The 16,908-nt window shown below is 42.3% G+C and overlaps 1 protein-coding gene across 1 annotated transcript in view; it reads right to left on the minus strand.

The window, feature by feature from the left end:
• The window catches only part of LOC139921718 (rho guanine nucleotide exchange factor 28-like), a 23,216-nt gene extending 6,759 nt beyond the window's left edge, over nucleotides 1–16,457 (minus strand). Inside the window, exons 1-6 of the mRNA XM_071912028.2 lie at nucleotides 16,308–16,457; nucleotides 10,527–10,582; nucleotides 4,730–4,880; nucleotides 4,232–4,627; nucleotides 1,636–1,825; nucleotides 292–481 (exon numbers count right to left, since the gene is read on the minus strand). Of these exons, the coding sequence (XP_071768129.2) occupies nucleotides 292–481; nucleotides 1,636–1,825; nucleotides 4,232–4,627; nucleotides 4,730–4,880; nucleotides 10,527–10,571 (972 nt within the window). The 5' untranslated portion in view covers nucleotides 10,572–10,582; nucleotides 16,308–16,457. The remainder of the gene's footprint in view (nucleotides 1–291; nucleotides 482–1,635; nucleotides 1,826–4,231; nucleotides 4,628–4,729; nucleotides 4,881–10,526; nucleotides 10,583–16,307) is intronic.
• Nucleotides 16,458–16,908: the final 451 nt, after the last annotated feature.

Here is a 16,908-nt window from a genome sequence, read left to right on the forward strand (position 1 = left end):
AGTGCTTTGTCTACTATTATTTGCTCCACCCTTATCGAAATGTTAGATTGCAGGTTAAAGGGTGTGAGAGTCAAGGGTTTACCGTTTACAGAAGCGTGAGTAAAACCTGTTCAAATAGTTGGATCTTGATAGCAGTGACACATTGCATTATACAAAGGGATGTATGGGAATATCTGTTAGCCATTTCCGTCCGGTGTGCAGCTGTAGAGATAGCGATAATCAACAGTATCAACTGTTACAGGTGTATGATTTTCCCGGGCACTAGCCACTGATCTCCCCTCCTGTTCTCACCAGTTTGAGGACGCTGTGGTCTCCCAGTCTGTCTCTGAGGACCACGATGCTGTCCCGAGGGCAGCGGCCCGGGGCTTGCTGGACAGTGAGGGTCAGGGAGTCCGTCCCAGGACAAAACCTCAGCATGCTGGCGCTGTCGGACCACACGCACCACACACCCACAACAGGGCCGACGGCTGGAACTGGGGGCCTGATGGGGAAGAAGAATGACAGAAGCAAGATTAAAGGCAAGCGTGATGAGAATAAAGCTTATGGGATCAGGTTAGTGCCACCACAGAGTGAACTTGGTGAAGTCAGAAATCAGCCTATCCCTTCTGAATCAGCCTTATCTCCATTATTGTCATCATCAGTCATGTGCTCTCTTTGTTAAATCATTTGTAAGCGTTGGTCTGCCGTTCTCTCTTGCACTATCTGACAAGCTCTCAAGCTCTGTCTCTGCTCTGAGAAGATGGAGAGAGTCAGACTTGCCACGTTTCTAAGCATGTTAGGTGTAGAAGCCTGCATTTTGTATACATTTGAGTTCTAATTAAACTTTTCTACATGCTGCTCAGCCGGTCTGAAGAAGTAGGATGGCTGGTCTCATCAAGCCAATTACAAGGTAAGGCTGCAGCCTGTAGCTTGAAGGTCACTGTCAACATCACACCATAATAAAGCCTTTGATCATTGCAACCACTGTTGCTCTTTGCTGATGCAGTTTGTCTGTGTTTGGAAAATGTAGTCATGATTTTTGGGTCTTACTACTGTCTTATTACTGTACCCTGACATGTGCACCCTCTGTACTTTCACATATAGTAATTAACTGTAATTATGTGCAACAAACAGTTACCCGGTTTCTAGCAGCTAATAAATATCTCTAATAACATGCATTTCTATTCTTTTTGAATTTGCTTTCTGTTCTGCTGATTGGGCCTTAATGGAACCAGAAGTCTTCCTTTTATTATAGCCAATTGTTTGTTTATATAATTATTGTTTCTTTTATTTTACAGGACTTATTTATTTATTTTATTTTTACAGGAGAAACGTGTTATAACGTTATTAAAGAGTCTCTATGATAGCATTGATGATTATACCAGAGTTTCACACCATGAACTTCACTTGTGACAAAAGGTATGAGGCACCAGGAGATTGTCAATAACCAGAATCCAGGACCTTTTAAACTTCTAAAGGGTTTTCAAAAGGGTTTCTGGAAGCAACTGAGGGTATTTTGTGAGTGTTGTATTCTGAGGAACCCCTAAAAGAGAACCTCAAGAATGTTTTTTTTCATTTTGAAGTGTATTGTAATGGCATTCTCACAAATAATTGATTGTTTCACTTTGGGATCGTACGACAAAGACATCGACTTACGTGGCAAGCACCCTAAACAAGGCATGTTCTCCGCCCTTCTGTGCCAGCTGGAGGGGTGTATCTCCCTCCTGATTGGGTAAGGTCAATGCCCTTTGACCTCTCGGTTGGTGAATTAGGAAACGGGAGAGATGGAGCAAATCCAAACGCACCGCAAGGTGGAGGAGGGTTTCTTTGGGCTGAAGCTCTACAACTAAAGAGAGAGAGAGACAGAAAGAAACAGAAAGAGGCAGAAAGAGATTCAGGCAGAGGCAGAGACAAAAAAGTATTACCTAAAATGAATAGAATAATCACATTAAAATGAAATTCACATTACATTTTAGGAATTTAGCTGGAGCTCTTATCCAGAGCAACTTATAATGAGGGAGCTTATAGGGGTTCAGTGTCTTGCTCAAGGACACTTCAGTAGGACATATGGCTGTTGATGACACATGTTGACATGTTGACACATCGGCTGCTGTGGGAATTCGACCGAACCACTAGGCCATCTTGCAGACCATCTGCCACATGTGGAAAATCCCTTTTAAAGAGCAAACTGGCATATAGGTCATTAAAACCACCATCACCCCATTATCTCTCAGGTTACTCATTTAAAATCTATATCCACCCGTCTCTCTCTAGTCATAAACACCCTTCAAATTAGTCATGATACAGTGTGGTATTCTGCACAGGCTGCATCTATGCAAATGCACAGTTCACCTACTGTATATGTATGAAAAGTACACAGTGCAGATGAAGGAATGATAGCAAGGGAATCGGGGTTATGTAAGAGCCACAATACATTAGATGAGAATATTACTTAGACAAACCAAACATTTCACTGAGCTAACACCTGCCATCAGAGCATGTGTTGCCTCTCTCTGATCTCTGTGTGCATGGGAGTATAAGGGAGTAGAGACAATCCCTTTCTGGCATAAATTAGTCTCTGTAACTCTGAATGATGCTTCACCGTAATTAGGAAGGAGACAGTCACAAGGCTCAGGCTCCAGCCCATTTTCCCACCCCTGGACATTAATATGATGCAGCAGCACAGGGAGGACAAACTGGTCACAACATAAACCAAGCATCGGCTGGGCGTTTCTGCTAATACTGACCATAGAATATGTTAGCAGGTGGCTCCCGGGCGCGAATTTTTCATACTCCCTTGTTGTTTTGTAAACACAGAAGATAGACTGCCGATAGTCTCTAATCTTTGGGCCAACCCCGAAAGTATGGGTGAGAGTTGAAGGTTGCCACAGTGCTATCTTCCCAGTCAAAACCAATGTGCTGAATTCAGCTGTTCATTTCCGTCCTCTCTGAAAGGAGCTGAAATGCCCTGTCACCTCTACAATGCCGCCGTTAATTTTGACCCAGTTACGAAAGACTGAGAGCGAATACAGAAAATATTCTCCTGTCAAAGTTCAGCAAACAAGAATGTCATTGTCAAATTGCTCAGTAACTGCACTGAAAGACACGGGCCGACAGCTACTTTGCATTCGTGCCTCACCCCTGTTTTGCATGATCATTTTTTAAGCCATGTACAAATACACTGTTGTCTGAAAAGAGCTGGCACCCAGGCTCACAGACGGCATGTGGCCTTCAGGACAGGACGGACCAAAATTAAATCGTATGGTTTACCAAAAACAGTCAGTGTCGCTTAAGTAAGAACTTAACCCTCCCTTTATTCTCTTCTTGTCTCAGTAAATACTGTAACGTTCATAGAGTATTTTGAAATAAAGTCTCAATGTAATCAATTTGCTGTTATTTGTCTTTTTTTCAGAGCCTAGTCCTGGAAAAAGGTTCAGTGTGCATGTGTTATGGGTTGCAGGCTGTCTGGTTTTGCCACCTTACAATGCTGAACACAAATCTCAGCTCGGATTTATGAAGGTGGACATCAACTATATCCCCAACTATATGAGCTCACTGAAAACCTCACCGAAACTCAGATTGCACAAATAGAATACTTGTAATACTTTGGCATACTCCATTTCACCAACATGGCCTGATAGTGTGGAAAGATTACACTGCTTTGAACTAATAAAACATCACAAAAATTACAAAATCTGAGTCCAAACGCCCAAGGCAACTCTAACAGAGCAGTGATGGGAAGGAGTAGGAGTGCAGTGCACAAGAGGATTGTGGGAGTTGATCTGATAAAGACAGATTGGTTTAGAGCAAACAACTCAGAGGTCTGCGAAACCCACCTAATCTGACTGTAGAAGACTAATGGCAGTAATTGGCCCTTCTTTGAAACACACCAGCCTCTGCCCTTCTGGCTGGTCCTACACGTCATGTGATGAAAGAGTTGTGCTATAGAGCCAGATCTCATGTTCCTGTTTGGAACCTGCTGACTGAAGGACATTACAATATCTTTGTAAGTTAAGAACGTCTCCTCAATGTTGTGTAGGGTTTGAAAGATACTCTAATGAATATCTACAGTATGCACACTATAATGATCTGCATCATATGGTAGAATATGCAGGGGAATCATCTATCTGTGCTTTTGAAGTGTCAGGAAGCATCAAGGAGAGGCAAGTGTCCCTGGAGTAGCTCCAAAATGAGGCAAGCAAGGTCAGAATACATTGCCTTTGTCAAAAAAAACAAAAAAACAAAAAGCTACCTTCTCTCGGCTGTCTGTCTGTGTTTCTCCACTGCTGAGGGTAATCCATGTTAGCCAAGGCCAGGGTAATCCTCTCATCCAACTCCCTGAGACCCGCTTGGTCCTCTGCACCCGGTCTGATCGGCACGTCCTCATCATCACAGTCTGACAGTCCAGGAGAGAGCTCGTCATCGCAGCCGCTGCTCTTGCCCCAGCCCCCCACCCGTGTGGAAAACCTGCTCAGGACCTCCAGGTAGCTCCGGGGGGTAAGCCGGTCCCTGTTGGCACTCAGGTACTCCGCTACCTCCTGGGCCGCGTCGCCGACGTACCCTAGAGACGCTTCGCCCCCGCATGGCTCGACTCTGTCCTCTGTGTGGACGTAGGCTGCGACAGAGACGACTTCCGCGAGGTCATGGCCTGTGGGAGAGGATGAGAATCACATTGAGTTCAGCATCGACTGAGTTTGTGGGACCTAATGTTAAAGATTAGGTGGTGTTGTCAGACGAGAAGTGGACATACCGGGAACCGTGAAGCACAGTGACAGCCCGTCGCCTCTTCTCTTCCCCAGAGTCACATGTGTCAGCCTAGAACCTCGAAGAACCACATAAATCTCTGCCTCTTCGGGAGCTACGACTGGCTCTTGCAGCGTAACATCGGCCTCCGCCTGCCCCTGGCACGAGAAAAAGGAAAATTCAAATATTTAAATCACTCTTACAACACATAAATCATATCACATCTGGGCCTCTTGCTCAATAACAATGTAATTGCCGTATCTTCATGCACGGAACACATTCCACATACATCAACACATTCCAGTGACTCCTCTTTAAGGCGGCAATTGAGAACAGGGCCCCACTAAAAAAACCTTGCAGTTGCAACGTCGAGCTTGACACTGGTACTTCTTGAATTGGACAGTCTGCCCCTACTTTCACAATGATACTCGTTACACCATTTATCTTGTTTTTTATCTTTAATTTTATCTTTTTTATCTTCTTTTTTATCTATCGGGTGTGTCGTAGCCCATGTTGTGTGTACGCAAACACACACACAGGGACCACAGACACAGACACACGTATTCTCTTTGTCTCTATCACTCACATTATTACCAGAGCACTCACTGTATCTGACATGTTCCTGTTGGACATAGCAGGCTAGTTACTACAGTAAACTGTCATAGGACGACAGAGGCATGTCACAGAAATTTAGGAAAGTGGTTCCAGCGGTTACGAGGGACAGACCACCATGTTGGAAGAGTGACAAGTCAAACGACTGTAAGATTATGCCTCTTAATCACTGACAAAACAAAGTCAATGCCTTTTTTCCCTCATTATTATTTTATAGGTTACCAGGCATAGTAAGTCACCAGGTTTATGTATTTATCAATATACCAAGAAGTTGAAGTTGATACTCATCATAGTTGATACTTGGCTTTGTGGACAATGGTTTCCTTGGAGAGACTGACCTTTAAAAGTAGGTGAGCTCAGAGCGCATCTTTCAAGTTTGAGAGGGATTGCATACTTGGAGTTGCATGATTGTGCAATATCCTTATCATCTGTTTTCTTGTACTCAGCTGGGGTTTATTTTTCAGTGTGATTTATAGAACCAACCTTAATTTATCCTTGCTGTTGTTGATACTATAGGAGATACTTATTATAGATACTTTTGGTGCCTAAACTGATTTATGTTTACATTTGCAAGGAGGTAATGATAGCTTTTCTGCCCAAGCCACCAGGTAGTTTTGGGGCTTGTCCATGAATTACTGTCATACCAACTCATCCCAATTTCAGCAAGGTCAGGAGCAAACTACAGAGGATTGAAGCATACAGAGTTGAGAAATATATTTTGGATTGTGCATGGATTATATGCCATACGCCGGATTGTCTTTAGGTCAAGCCTGGACTTAGACTTTGCTGCATGTTATTACAGTAGGTTGATTCCTCTCAGTTGTGCCGCAAGGCTACTGATAGCAAGCTGCCTTCAAATGACACGAACAAGGGTTGGATGATGATTCTTTCAAAATGTGTCTTGCTAATGCCTTTGGAGGACAGGTAAAAGGTTTGTCTACACAACATGCCCCTGTCCCCATAATGTAAGGTCATCCTACCCCTGACTAACCAATCAATAAGAGGTTGTAGACTGTACTGTGTACATCCATCCTAATATTCATTGTAAAATTATTGAGTCTGTTCTATTCACTTTACACCTACATTGTGTATGTATCTAGAGCTGCTGGGTATATCTGAGTACAACACATACTGGTACCCAGGCTAGTCAGTACAGTAATGCTACTCCTTAACTGAACGGACCTGTTGAGGAGGCTGTTGGTTTGGACTGCTGACTGGTGATAGAGGTCTGGCTCAGGCTTCAGTTGGTCAGCTTGCACTAAGTGGTTAGCTGCCATCAATGTTATCAAACTGGCTCGGCTGATTGTTTTTCCACACATTAAAAAGATAAGCTCTATATGTTGGAGCCATGATTTGTATTCACTCCCCTGCTTTGATAGTTACCAAAGCTAGCTAAACAATTGTTGTTTAGAAAAGTAGCCCTAACCCTTTCATAAACTTTTACTATTAATTGTTTTTATTCGAGTGCCACTTGAAATGTGGGTGAATGTGTTTAGGAGCAGCATGTCTTTTGAAAGCAATAACATATTGATTGTTATCAATCTCCTGCGTGGCAGGGATTCTTCTATACTATGTTCTCCAAAAACATTTGCATAACATTTGTACATAGATTCTCACAATAAATTGAATGTCCTCCTATTCATTTTTGCTAGAAAAGTTACCAACCAATGCATCCTTGATTTATTTGACTTGTCAAGATGACATCCAGGAACTTTATCTGTTCTCTGTCCTTTGTGTTCTTAAGTTTTGGAATCGTCCTTCAGCCATTAGATATTAATGTCTAGCAAGGACACAAGAACAGACATGAACACATATTGATAATACCTTTTGATTTTGTTTTGACTCCACCAAGGTGGCTGCGTGTCCATTCTAACCGCTGCCATTCTCCAAACAATCTGGGCTTTATACAGGTACAATTTGATCAGATATAATTCATTGATCCTAACTGTGTCTCTGATGCCTTGGGGAAAGGGAAGGAGGATGGCTGGGTGGCGATAGACGTCAGGCTGATGTGATCTATGGCCTTTTCGCCAGGGCTTTCTCATGACTCTGTGACACTGACACAACCTGATCCGGTGATGATGAAAAATTCAACACCTTGTGGTTTCATCTCATGCCTCCCATATGGAAGGTGCTTACGTCAGGCATAATGTGTTAATTATGGAACATAAAAATGGAGAGCTTTAGCAAATATTGAATTGTAGCTTCATACAAATCTAAATGGCAATTTAATTTCACCTATTATATACTCTTTGTAGGATTACATAAAAATGGCATAATTATTGGTGGGTATTAATAATCGGCTCATCAAAAGGCCAAAAGCAACCTAGTGACAATAAACATGATCTTAGAGGCTCCATGTGCCGTTACCCATTCAGTGGGGAAAAACAACAACAGATCTGTGGTCTGTGGTCTCCAGGAAACCAGCAGTCATCAGCACTAGAGCTCTTGGTCATGATCTCCTGAGTGCTCCACACAGGTGACGTCAGGGGAGCGAGCTCCCGGTGCTGCAACAACAACAACAGCTCCAATAACAGACAGTTCTGCTCAATGAGGAGGAGAGACAGCCTCACAGCAGTGATGCAAAAGCAGGAGCAGCATTAGCATTATAGTATTATATCCCAGGTATGAAATAGACAGAAATAGTACTCTATCAGTGACATTCTGTCCTTTACGCCTGGTCAAAATGTTCTACCTTTGTTCACACTGCAGTGTACTGGAGATATAAAGGGTAGAGTCAGGGGACAACTAATCCTCTTATGAAATAAAAAAAAAAAAAGACTTCTATTGCTGTCTCTTAAAAAGCGTTATGACCTAATGCTTTGGCTTTGATCAAAAAACATCTGAGGATGGAGGAAAGACACAGGCTTGGCCAATTCTACCAACTGCTTTTTCTTCTTCTTCTTCATGCTTGTTGTTCTATTTCATAACTTTTCAATCATACTAATTCATCAAGAAAAGCCTTTAACTCTGAGTATATAAGAACGCTTCCATGTGAAAATATTTTAAATATTTCTAAGTCCCGGCATACCAAAGTGACGAGAGAGCTATGCACATCTAAGCTAAACAAAGCTCAGTGGAGCAGAATCTCAGCAGTCTTGAGGGTGCCAGTTAGTTCTGTACTGTAGGCCTTTCTCATACTCAGCTGAGGCACATACCTCCGATTAAATCTGCTGTACTAATGAGATACTAATAGCTGGCCTACATGTCAGTAAAACTTGTGTGGTACCACGAAGCATTTCATTTCAAAGAATCGGGATGCCGAGCGTAAATTCCTTGTTGCATAATATGAAGTAAGTAAAGAAGTAAGTATAAGTAAGAAGTAACTTGGATTTCATGTAAACCTTTCACTGATACTGATGCACTTTGTAAGCATGACTCAGGTTTCACGTTGATTTTACTATTGCATTGTCTGAGTAAGCCTTTGTAAGGGCATATGTCTGTTTGCTGATGTGAGTTTTTTCTTTTTCTTTTTGTGCTTGAGTTGCTTATCCAATAACAATAAAAGACTGGCAGGGTGAGGTTTTCCTTTTGGTGTGACATGTGAAAAGCACGGCAAACACAATCACCACGGCACTTTAGAGAGAGAAAAAAAAAAATCATAAACCGCACCACAGATACCCAGTACCTCAAAGAGCACTTTGAGAGTTATCAAAGCATACTGGCAGTTGAGCAAACACAAATAGCACAATGAGGATAAGTATTGCTAATCTAGCTCCGTTTGTGAATATGTAATTATACTGGAAGTATCAATATAACAGATGCTACAAAGAGAAATACGGAAAAGATTTCTCGCTGCCAGCCAACGACAGCACATGGTCAGGGAGATCAGTTTTACTCACGCATACACACCTGGACGAACAAAGACACACCCCACACACACACACACACACACACACACACAGAGTACAAAAGCCATTCAGACAGCATGAATCCTTCACAGGAACTCAATAAAACCTCCTCAGACACACAGGCAATCCCACACTTGCTGCCTGCAATTCAATGCAACAATTTATCCATTGATCTGACCTAGCCGTTTCTGGTATGGGCCCGACTCTGTGTTGTATGTGTAGAGCTCCACCATAAAACTTTACTAGGCGTGTTACAATAACACCCTTTATATCACAGCAGTATGCCCCTGCTTGCCTACACAAAGCCCGGCATTGAAATCTGGATCCCATTCAGGGGTGAGAGTTGCTGCTGTTGAGCTGTGACCTTAGAGGGTGGAGATTGCACTTCCCCTCAATAGAGAGGCGTATGTGTAAGTGGTCGGGTCTATAATGCCTTACATGCCTGGGCTTCAGACCAGTCCTCAATCAACCTCGAGCGAGTTGAGGGAGAGGTTTCGAGGGAGCCCCCCTCTGAAAACTGGTGACACAGCAAAACAAATAGACACTCTCTGCACACCAGAAATCTGGCAACGCTTCACTGACTGGCCCACCCAGGCTTTGAGAATAGGGGAAAGAGAGAGAGAGTGAGAGAGAGAGAGAGAGAGAGAGAGAGAGAGAGAGAGAGAAATTAAGGAAGTAAAGAGAAGGAGAGGGGATAGAGACAGAAAGGGAAGAGTATAAGTGAAAGAGGAAGAGTATAAGTGAAAAAAAACCGTTAGAAACAATAATAATTCAAGCGTACCTACCTGCACGCCCTGCACTCAAATATACCTCCAACAGAAAATGTGTATTTACTTAATTCGTAAACAGGGCGTCTGTCGTATGGGCCTGTCTTTACAAAGCCAATAAACAGAAAGTGGATATATTCTCTCATTCCGGCTCCCATGTTCCCTGGTGCTGGAAAAGCCACTTTGGACGGCGTGCTTTCAAGGGCCCCGTCATTTGGTGAGCAGGCTGTGTAAGGCCTTGCCTCCCCAGGGACTGAAACCCTCCTGGCTTGGGTTTCACCTGCTACACTGACACAAGGCTTGCCAGTCAACCGCTGGACAGAGGGAGAGTCAGGGCCGAGAGAGGAAAGGGATTTTGCGGGAGGGGGCTGTGAGGGGGCGGAAAGACTAGAGTGCTCTAATTTAGGTGAGAAGAAACAGAAGAGGGTCTAAATGTGGGAGACTGCACCAGAGGAGCACTCAGGGTTCACATACACACCCAACCACACCCCAAAAAAATTGCCAAACAGCCCCTTTACCAGACCACCAGCACTTCAGATGCATGCAGGTTGGAGCTAAAAGTGTAGGCACTTACATATAGAGGTGCCTCTCTTCTGCTCAGCTCCATTTTATTACCCATCCAATGGATACCTGGGAAGAAATATATTCATGTTACTAGAATTTCACAATAATACAACAGAAAGTGTTCACTGTACACAACTGTAACAGGAGATCACAAAACTTTTTGACCTTTATCCATCACAATCCAGCTCTGATTGGATAGAAATACAGTATTAAGGGGGGTGTCAATGTCATTGATTTCAGTAGTGAAATTTATTTTTCAGATGATCTAGGATGGTTTGGTCTAAGATAGTGAACATTCACAGATACAAGAGAGATAAGTACGTTGCACCCACCAAACTGTGATGCTATATTAATAATAAATTGGAAAAGGTAAATACAGCAACACCTGAGGTGATTTTCTGATGATTTTTAAGTGCACTTTGTGGGCTGGAAGTGATAGAAATTAATTTGTAAAACTTCAGACAAAAGGAGAAGATCCAGACTGTTCATTAATAGGATATCACAGATTAGGGTCTCAGTTTTCTGCTTTTTGGTTGGGCAAAGAGTTGCTCAGGTTTACAAATGCTTAATTAGTCTAATTATTCTGAAATAGTCAAGACATAGGAATGAAATCTGTGAATTCCTACATGCAGTATTATTAATTCCCCTATAAATCCTTGACAGTAGCCATGCTTCACTATAGATTTATCTATGTGTCTGACTGTTAAGGCGGGATGCAGCAGTGGACTGGGTAACTTTAGCCTCCTGCACACACCTGATCCGCTGTGACTTCACTCTCAGCTGTGAATACTGCATGACTTCAAAGCTACACAGTGTGTCTGCTCAGCAGGCCGGGCCTTGTCTAGACACTGATCAGTATGAGCTGCTGCCGCTCAGATAGGCCACAGCAGTCTGATTCTGTGGCTCAGTACAAGGGTTTTATATTGAGTATACTGTAGATTCTATAAAATTATTTCATTTCATCTTTAAGATCCCAATATCCAGGTCCATTTTTGCAGTTTCCAGCCAATACAAACAAAACATTCAAAATACTTGTGAAGTATGCACTTTTATCAAGAGCTAAGTCAATCAATTTAAAACTTATATAGAGAGTCAAAGAATGACAGGTTGGCACTGTCAGCTAAATTTTTAAGATTCTTCTAGATCTTCAACATTATTTTACATTAAAAAAAAAACAATTATATTTTTGTTGGTGAAACTACACAGTAGAGCCACAACAAGAATGTGGTTCAGTGTCTTACAGCAGGTCCAGTCACTAGGGCTTGTCTAACAATAATATCACTATCATATCTGCCTACTGTAAGTATTGTATCCAAAGGACAGCTTATCACCAGAACAGTGCAAAGCCACAGGCTTGGGCGTCTATCTCCGCTTCTATCATCCTCACAGCCATGGGGACTACACCATTGTAATCTGGATCTAGAGAAAAGGTTTATGTGTCATACTGCAGAATAAACAGTGTCTTGGTGTAGCAGCTTGTGCCCCAATAGGTCAACACATCCAGACATATTGGTATGCTTATTTTCATGCATGGCTCAAAGACATAATATTAATTCAGACATGGAAAAGGACTAGCACCATCCAAACTGGACAAACGTGTCCAAACTGGGACACGTTTGTCAATCATTGGTACACTGGCCAAAGCACAACACAGATTGAAGCCACCCTAGTTTTCACATGAGACTTCATGGGAAATAACCTTGTTGCCAAGCAGGGCCGGTTTTAGCCTGCTATATTAGGGTGGGCTGGTAGAAATAATAGGTGGGCAACTTGGGCGGTAGGTAGCCCAGAGGTTAGAGAAGCAGACTAGTAGTCCGAAGGTTGCCGGTTCAAATCCCTGGCCAGATGGCACAAAAATCTGGCAAAATGACAGCTGGCAACCGGAGGGTTGTCAGAGTCAAGATCAGATGCAAGCTCCTGCCATCGTGCCCTCAGGCCTCTCCAGCTTATGCCTGTGTGTTTGTGTATGGGGTGTTTGGATGGGTTAAATGCAGAAGATTAATTTCCCCATGGGGATTAATAAAGTAGTATTTTATTCTATTCTAATTTATAAAGAACAATTTGAAGCAGGGAAATTGGGAGGTAGTGAAGCAGCATTTCTAAGTTTGCTGCTACCCTATGATTTGAGTCAGTGGAGGGCAGATTGATTTATCCTAAAATAAAAAAAATTCCTTCATCCAGATTTTAACATAATCAACTCCATAACATTTATTTTCATTGGATGAGCTTAGTTCTCAAATAAAATTAAAACCTAATCAAGTGAGACTTCTCACCATAGCCAATATTTACAAAACTAGAAGGTAGTCTTATTCAAACTCAAACTGAAAAGTGACAAAGAAAACAACTAAATCAACTAACTCAAGCCTATACTCAAACTTCAATGTAACTACCCATATATATATATATATATATATATATATATAGAGAGAGAGAGAGAGAGAGAGAGAGATAGATAGAGCGAGAGAGAGAGAGAGAGAGAGAGAGAGAGAGAGAGAGAGAGAGAGAGAGAGTGAGAGCAGCGGTGGTCGAGCGAGCTAGAGAGTGAATGAAGAGAGGGAGCAGTGGTAGCGAGAAAGCCTGTGAATCAGAGAAATAAAACGTTATTTTCTGATTGTTTCACAGCGGTTACGTTCTAAAGCACAAATAAACACGCCCACACCCCCGCACACCTCCGCACAACCCCGCGGGAACAGGAAGTGCCGCAATGCCTGATTTGGTGTGAATACGGCCACACTGTGTGCAGCGGACGGGTCTGCTTCAGAGCTCTGTGTGTTTGTGCCTGAACACGACGAGAAGGGGGGGGGTGGGCAGTGGGCGACTTTGGAGGCGGGCTGTAGGCTGCCCACCCAATCAGAAGTTAGAAAAGGTACTCGTATTTTCTGTGATATTTTTCCATTGGCTGAACAAAAAAAAAATGTTTTCTTAACTTTAGATTGGGTGGGCAAGACGCACGTTTGGGTGGGCTGAGCCCACCCCTGCCCATAGCTACCGCCGGCCTTGTTGCCAAGCTACCGACTGGGTATAAACTCTCACACAAGGAAGTGAAAACTGGTTTCAGATAATTAACATGCACATTAACTGTTATCAGCACTCAAACATAGTTTCTTATCCAGATCTAACCGAACAAATAACCTCTGCTGCTTTCATTAGGAACTGAAACCCCCGCAAAGCCTATTAAGGACAGTCAGTACCAAGAAAAATGTCATTTTCCAAGGAGGATGAGGTCTACAAGATCATGTGGAGAACTTAAGAGAGTATGAAAGAGTTTGTTATCACAGCATTATGACTAGAGACATTAAAATCCATACAATTCAAGCTGTTACTGTCTAGACACCGATCAGTATGAGCTGCTGCCGCTCAGATAGGCCACAGCAGTCTGATTCTGTGGCTCAATACAAGGGTTTTATATTGAGTATACTGTAGATTCTATAAAATTATTTCATTTCATCTTTAAGATCCCAATATCCAGGTCCATTTTTGCAGTTCCCAGCCAATACAAACAAAACATTCAAAATACTTGTGAAGTATGCACTTTTATCAAGAGCTAAGTCAATCAATTTAACTATGTAACTTTACTTACATAGAGAGTCAAAGAGTGACAGGTTGGCACTGTCAGCTAAATTTTTAAGATTCTTCTAGATCTTCAACATTATTTTACATTTAAAAAAAATATATATATTTTTGTCGGTGAAACTACACAGTAGAGCCACAACAAGAATGTGGTTCAGTGTCTTACAGCAGGTCCAGTCACTTTTAATACCTGTGATGAGTGATGTCCTAAGGGCTTGTCTAACAATAATATCACTATCATATCTGCCTACTGTAAGTATTGTATCCAAAGGACAGCTTATCACCAGAACAGTGCAAAGCCACAGGCTTAGGCGTCTATCTCCGCTTCTATCATCCTCACAGCCATGGGGACTACACCATTGTAATCTGGATCTAGAGAGAAGGTTTATGTGTCATACTGCAGAATAAACAGTGTCTTGGTGTAGCAGGTTGTGCCCCAATAGGTCAAAACATCCAGACACATCGGTATGCTTATTTTCATGTATGGCTCACATACATAATATTAATTCAGACCTGGAAAAGGACTAGCATCATCCAGACTTGGGCTTTAACACAGTGTTCAAAAACATCTTCAAGTTCTCCATGAGTAAAACTGAGGAAAATGTAACCAGCTGACCCCAAATAAGACACAGTGGTCATAAGGATGAGAAAGATAGTCTATTTCTCAGCATGGTTCAGGGCCACTTCCTGTAGCTGGCCTAACTGGGGTCAACTCTGCCGCTAAACATCATACTAGTTAGAGTCACTGCCCACCTCCTACAGCTGGGTTACATAATCTCCAGTTTGTGGTTTATACATTTTGAGACCATTTCTTCTAGTCGTAGTGAGCTGGTCCTCAGCCTGACTTGGCCTCTGACCTTTCCAAGGTCTGTGTGTGTGTGTGTAGGAAACCTGACCTGGTTCTCGTGGCCACGCACTCAAGAACAGAGTGTGAGAAAAGAGATTACACATTCTCAGAGAACGCACAATGTCAAAACCATTTGGGAAACTCATGTTGACATCTGTGCATGTGACCAAGATATTTTCAGATGTGAGCAAGTTGATCCTGTCCTCTGTAGAATTTTGGGGTCATGCATGATTGAATAATCTCATTCCTCTCACATGACAAGCTCCTATCAGTTATATATGAACAGGGCCACTTTCCTTTTGGTAATTGCACTTCTTTTGTATGCTACACTCATTCTCGTTTGGTACATCTCTGAGGCATAACTCAAATATACTCAGGAGGGCCTGTTCATACTCAGTTATGCAACAGTGTTATTCATCACCCCTAAGAATAAGATGCTAAATGTAATGAGGAAAACCCACACCAGCTGCCAAGGCAACCACAGTGTCACTACTCACTCTGACAATGCCATTCTGTTTTCATTAAGTTTATGTGATGCAAAGTTGTGAAAATTGGAAAAATCTTTAAACTGATTTATGGTGCTATAGTAAAAGTAAAATGAAGATGGATGGTCCTTTATGAGGCTATGGGAAAATACCTTGGAAACTGGGACACATTTGTCACTCATTGGTAGCCTACACTGGCCAAAGCACAACACAGATTGAAGCCACCCTAGTTTTCACATGAGACTTCATGGGAAATAACCTTGTTGCCAAGCCACCGACTGGGTATAAACTCTCACACAAGGAAATGAAAACTGGTTTCAGATAATTAACATGCACATTAGCTGTTATCAGCACTCAAACATAGTTTTTTATCCAGATCTAACCGAACAAATAACCTCTGCTGCTTTCATTAGGAACTGAAACCCCCGCAAAGCCTATTAAGGACAGTCAGTACCAAGAAAAATGTCATTTGCCAAGGAGGATGAGGTCTACAAGATCATGTGAAGAACTTAAGAGAGTATGAAAGTTTGTTATCACAGCATTATGACTAGAGACATTAAAATCCATACAACTCAAGCTGTTACTGTGTGTGTGTGTGTGTGTGTGTGTGTGTGTGTGTGTGTGTGTGTGTGTGTGTGTATGTGTGTGTGTGTGTGTGTGTGTGTCCACTCTATATCACCTAGCTGTGTAAGTTCTACCTGTGAGGTTCTACCTACCATTTTTTATCATTTATAGCCGAAATGAATTAAACGGCAGATGCCCAATAGTCGAATTTAACGTCATCACGACAGACTCCCGAATCATTTCTTTCTTTCTCTTTCACTTTTATCAAATGCGAAAGTACAAGTTTTACTGCTGAGGATCTGTTCATAATTCTGCTTGCCATTACCTGTCGTCTCGTCTCTCTCTGTCTCTCCGTCCGATCTGGCGTGAACTCGCAGAAACAAAAAAAAGAAAGTTTCTCTCGTGTACGCGTCTCCACTAAATTACTGATAAACCTTCATACGGTCGTTTCGGATTACTGTTTGCTTCTGTTTAATCAGTCTGTCGGCTGTGAACGATAGGCGGTTTGTGAGTTTCTTTGCAGGTAAAGCCAGAGTCGCGTCCTGGTCACCCATTTCTCCTCTGCAGCAGACTCGACTGGTCCAGCCCCTTCCAGGGCCGAGGCTGCAGCCTCACAGGAGGCGAGATGACAAGTTTGTCTGAACCTGATGCTGTTTAGGTAGGCCTACAGGCAGTGGTGGGAAAAGTACTCAGATCCTTACTCAAGTAAAAGTAGCAATACCATAATGGAAAAATACCCCATTAAAAGTAAAAGATCTGCATTCAAAAGTAAATGTACTTAAGTATCAAAAGTAAAGTAAAAGTAGACCTACTCATTCTGAAGACTGGTCTCTTTCAGAGTGTTAAGAAGTATTTTAATGTTGTAGGTCTAACTGCTCCATATACTGTTGTCTAGTTTAAAGTCTAACAATACCTATACCATAATA

Source organism: Centroberyx gerrardi, chromosome 2, assembly GCF_048128805.1.
Source record: "Centroberyx gerrardi isolate f3 chromosome 2, fCenGer3.hap1.cur.20231027, whole genome shotgun sequence".
In the NCBI taxonomy this organism is placed as follows: domain Eukaryota; kingdom Metazoa; phylum Chordata; class Actinopteri; order Beryciformes; family Berycidae; genus Centroberyx; species Centroberyx gerrardi.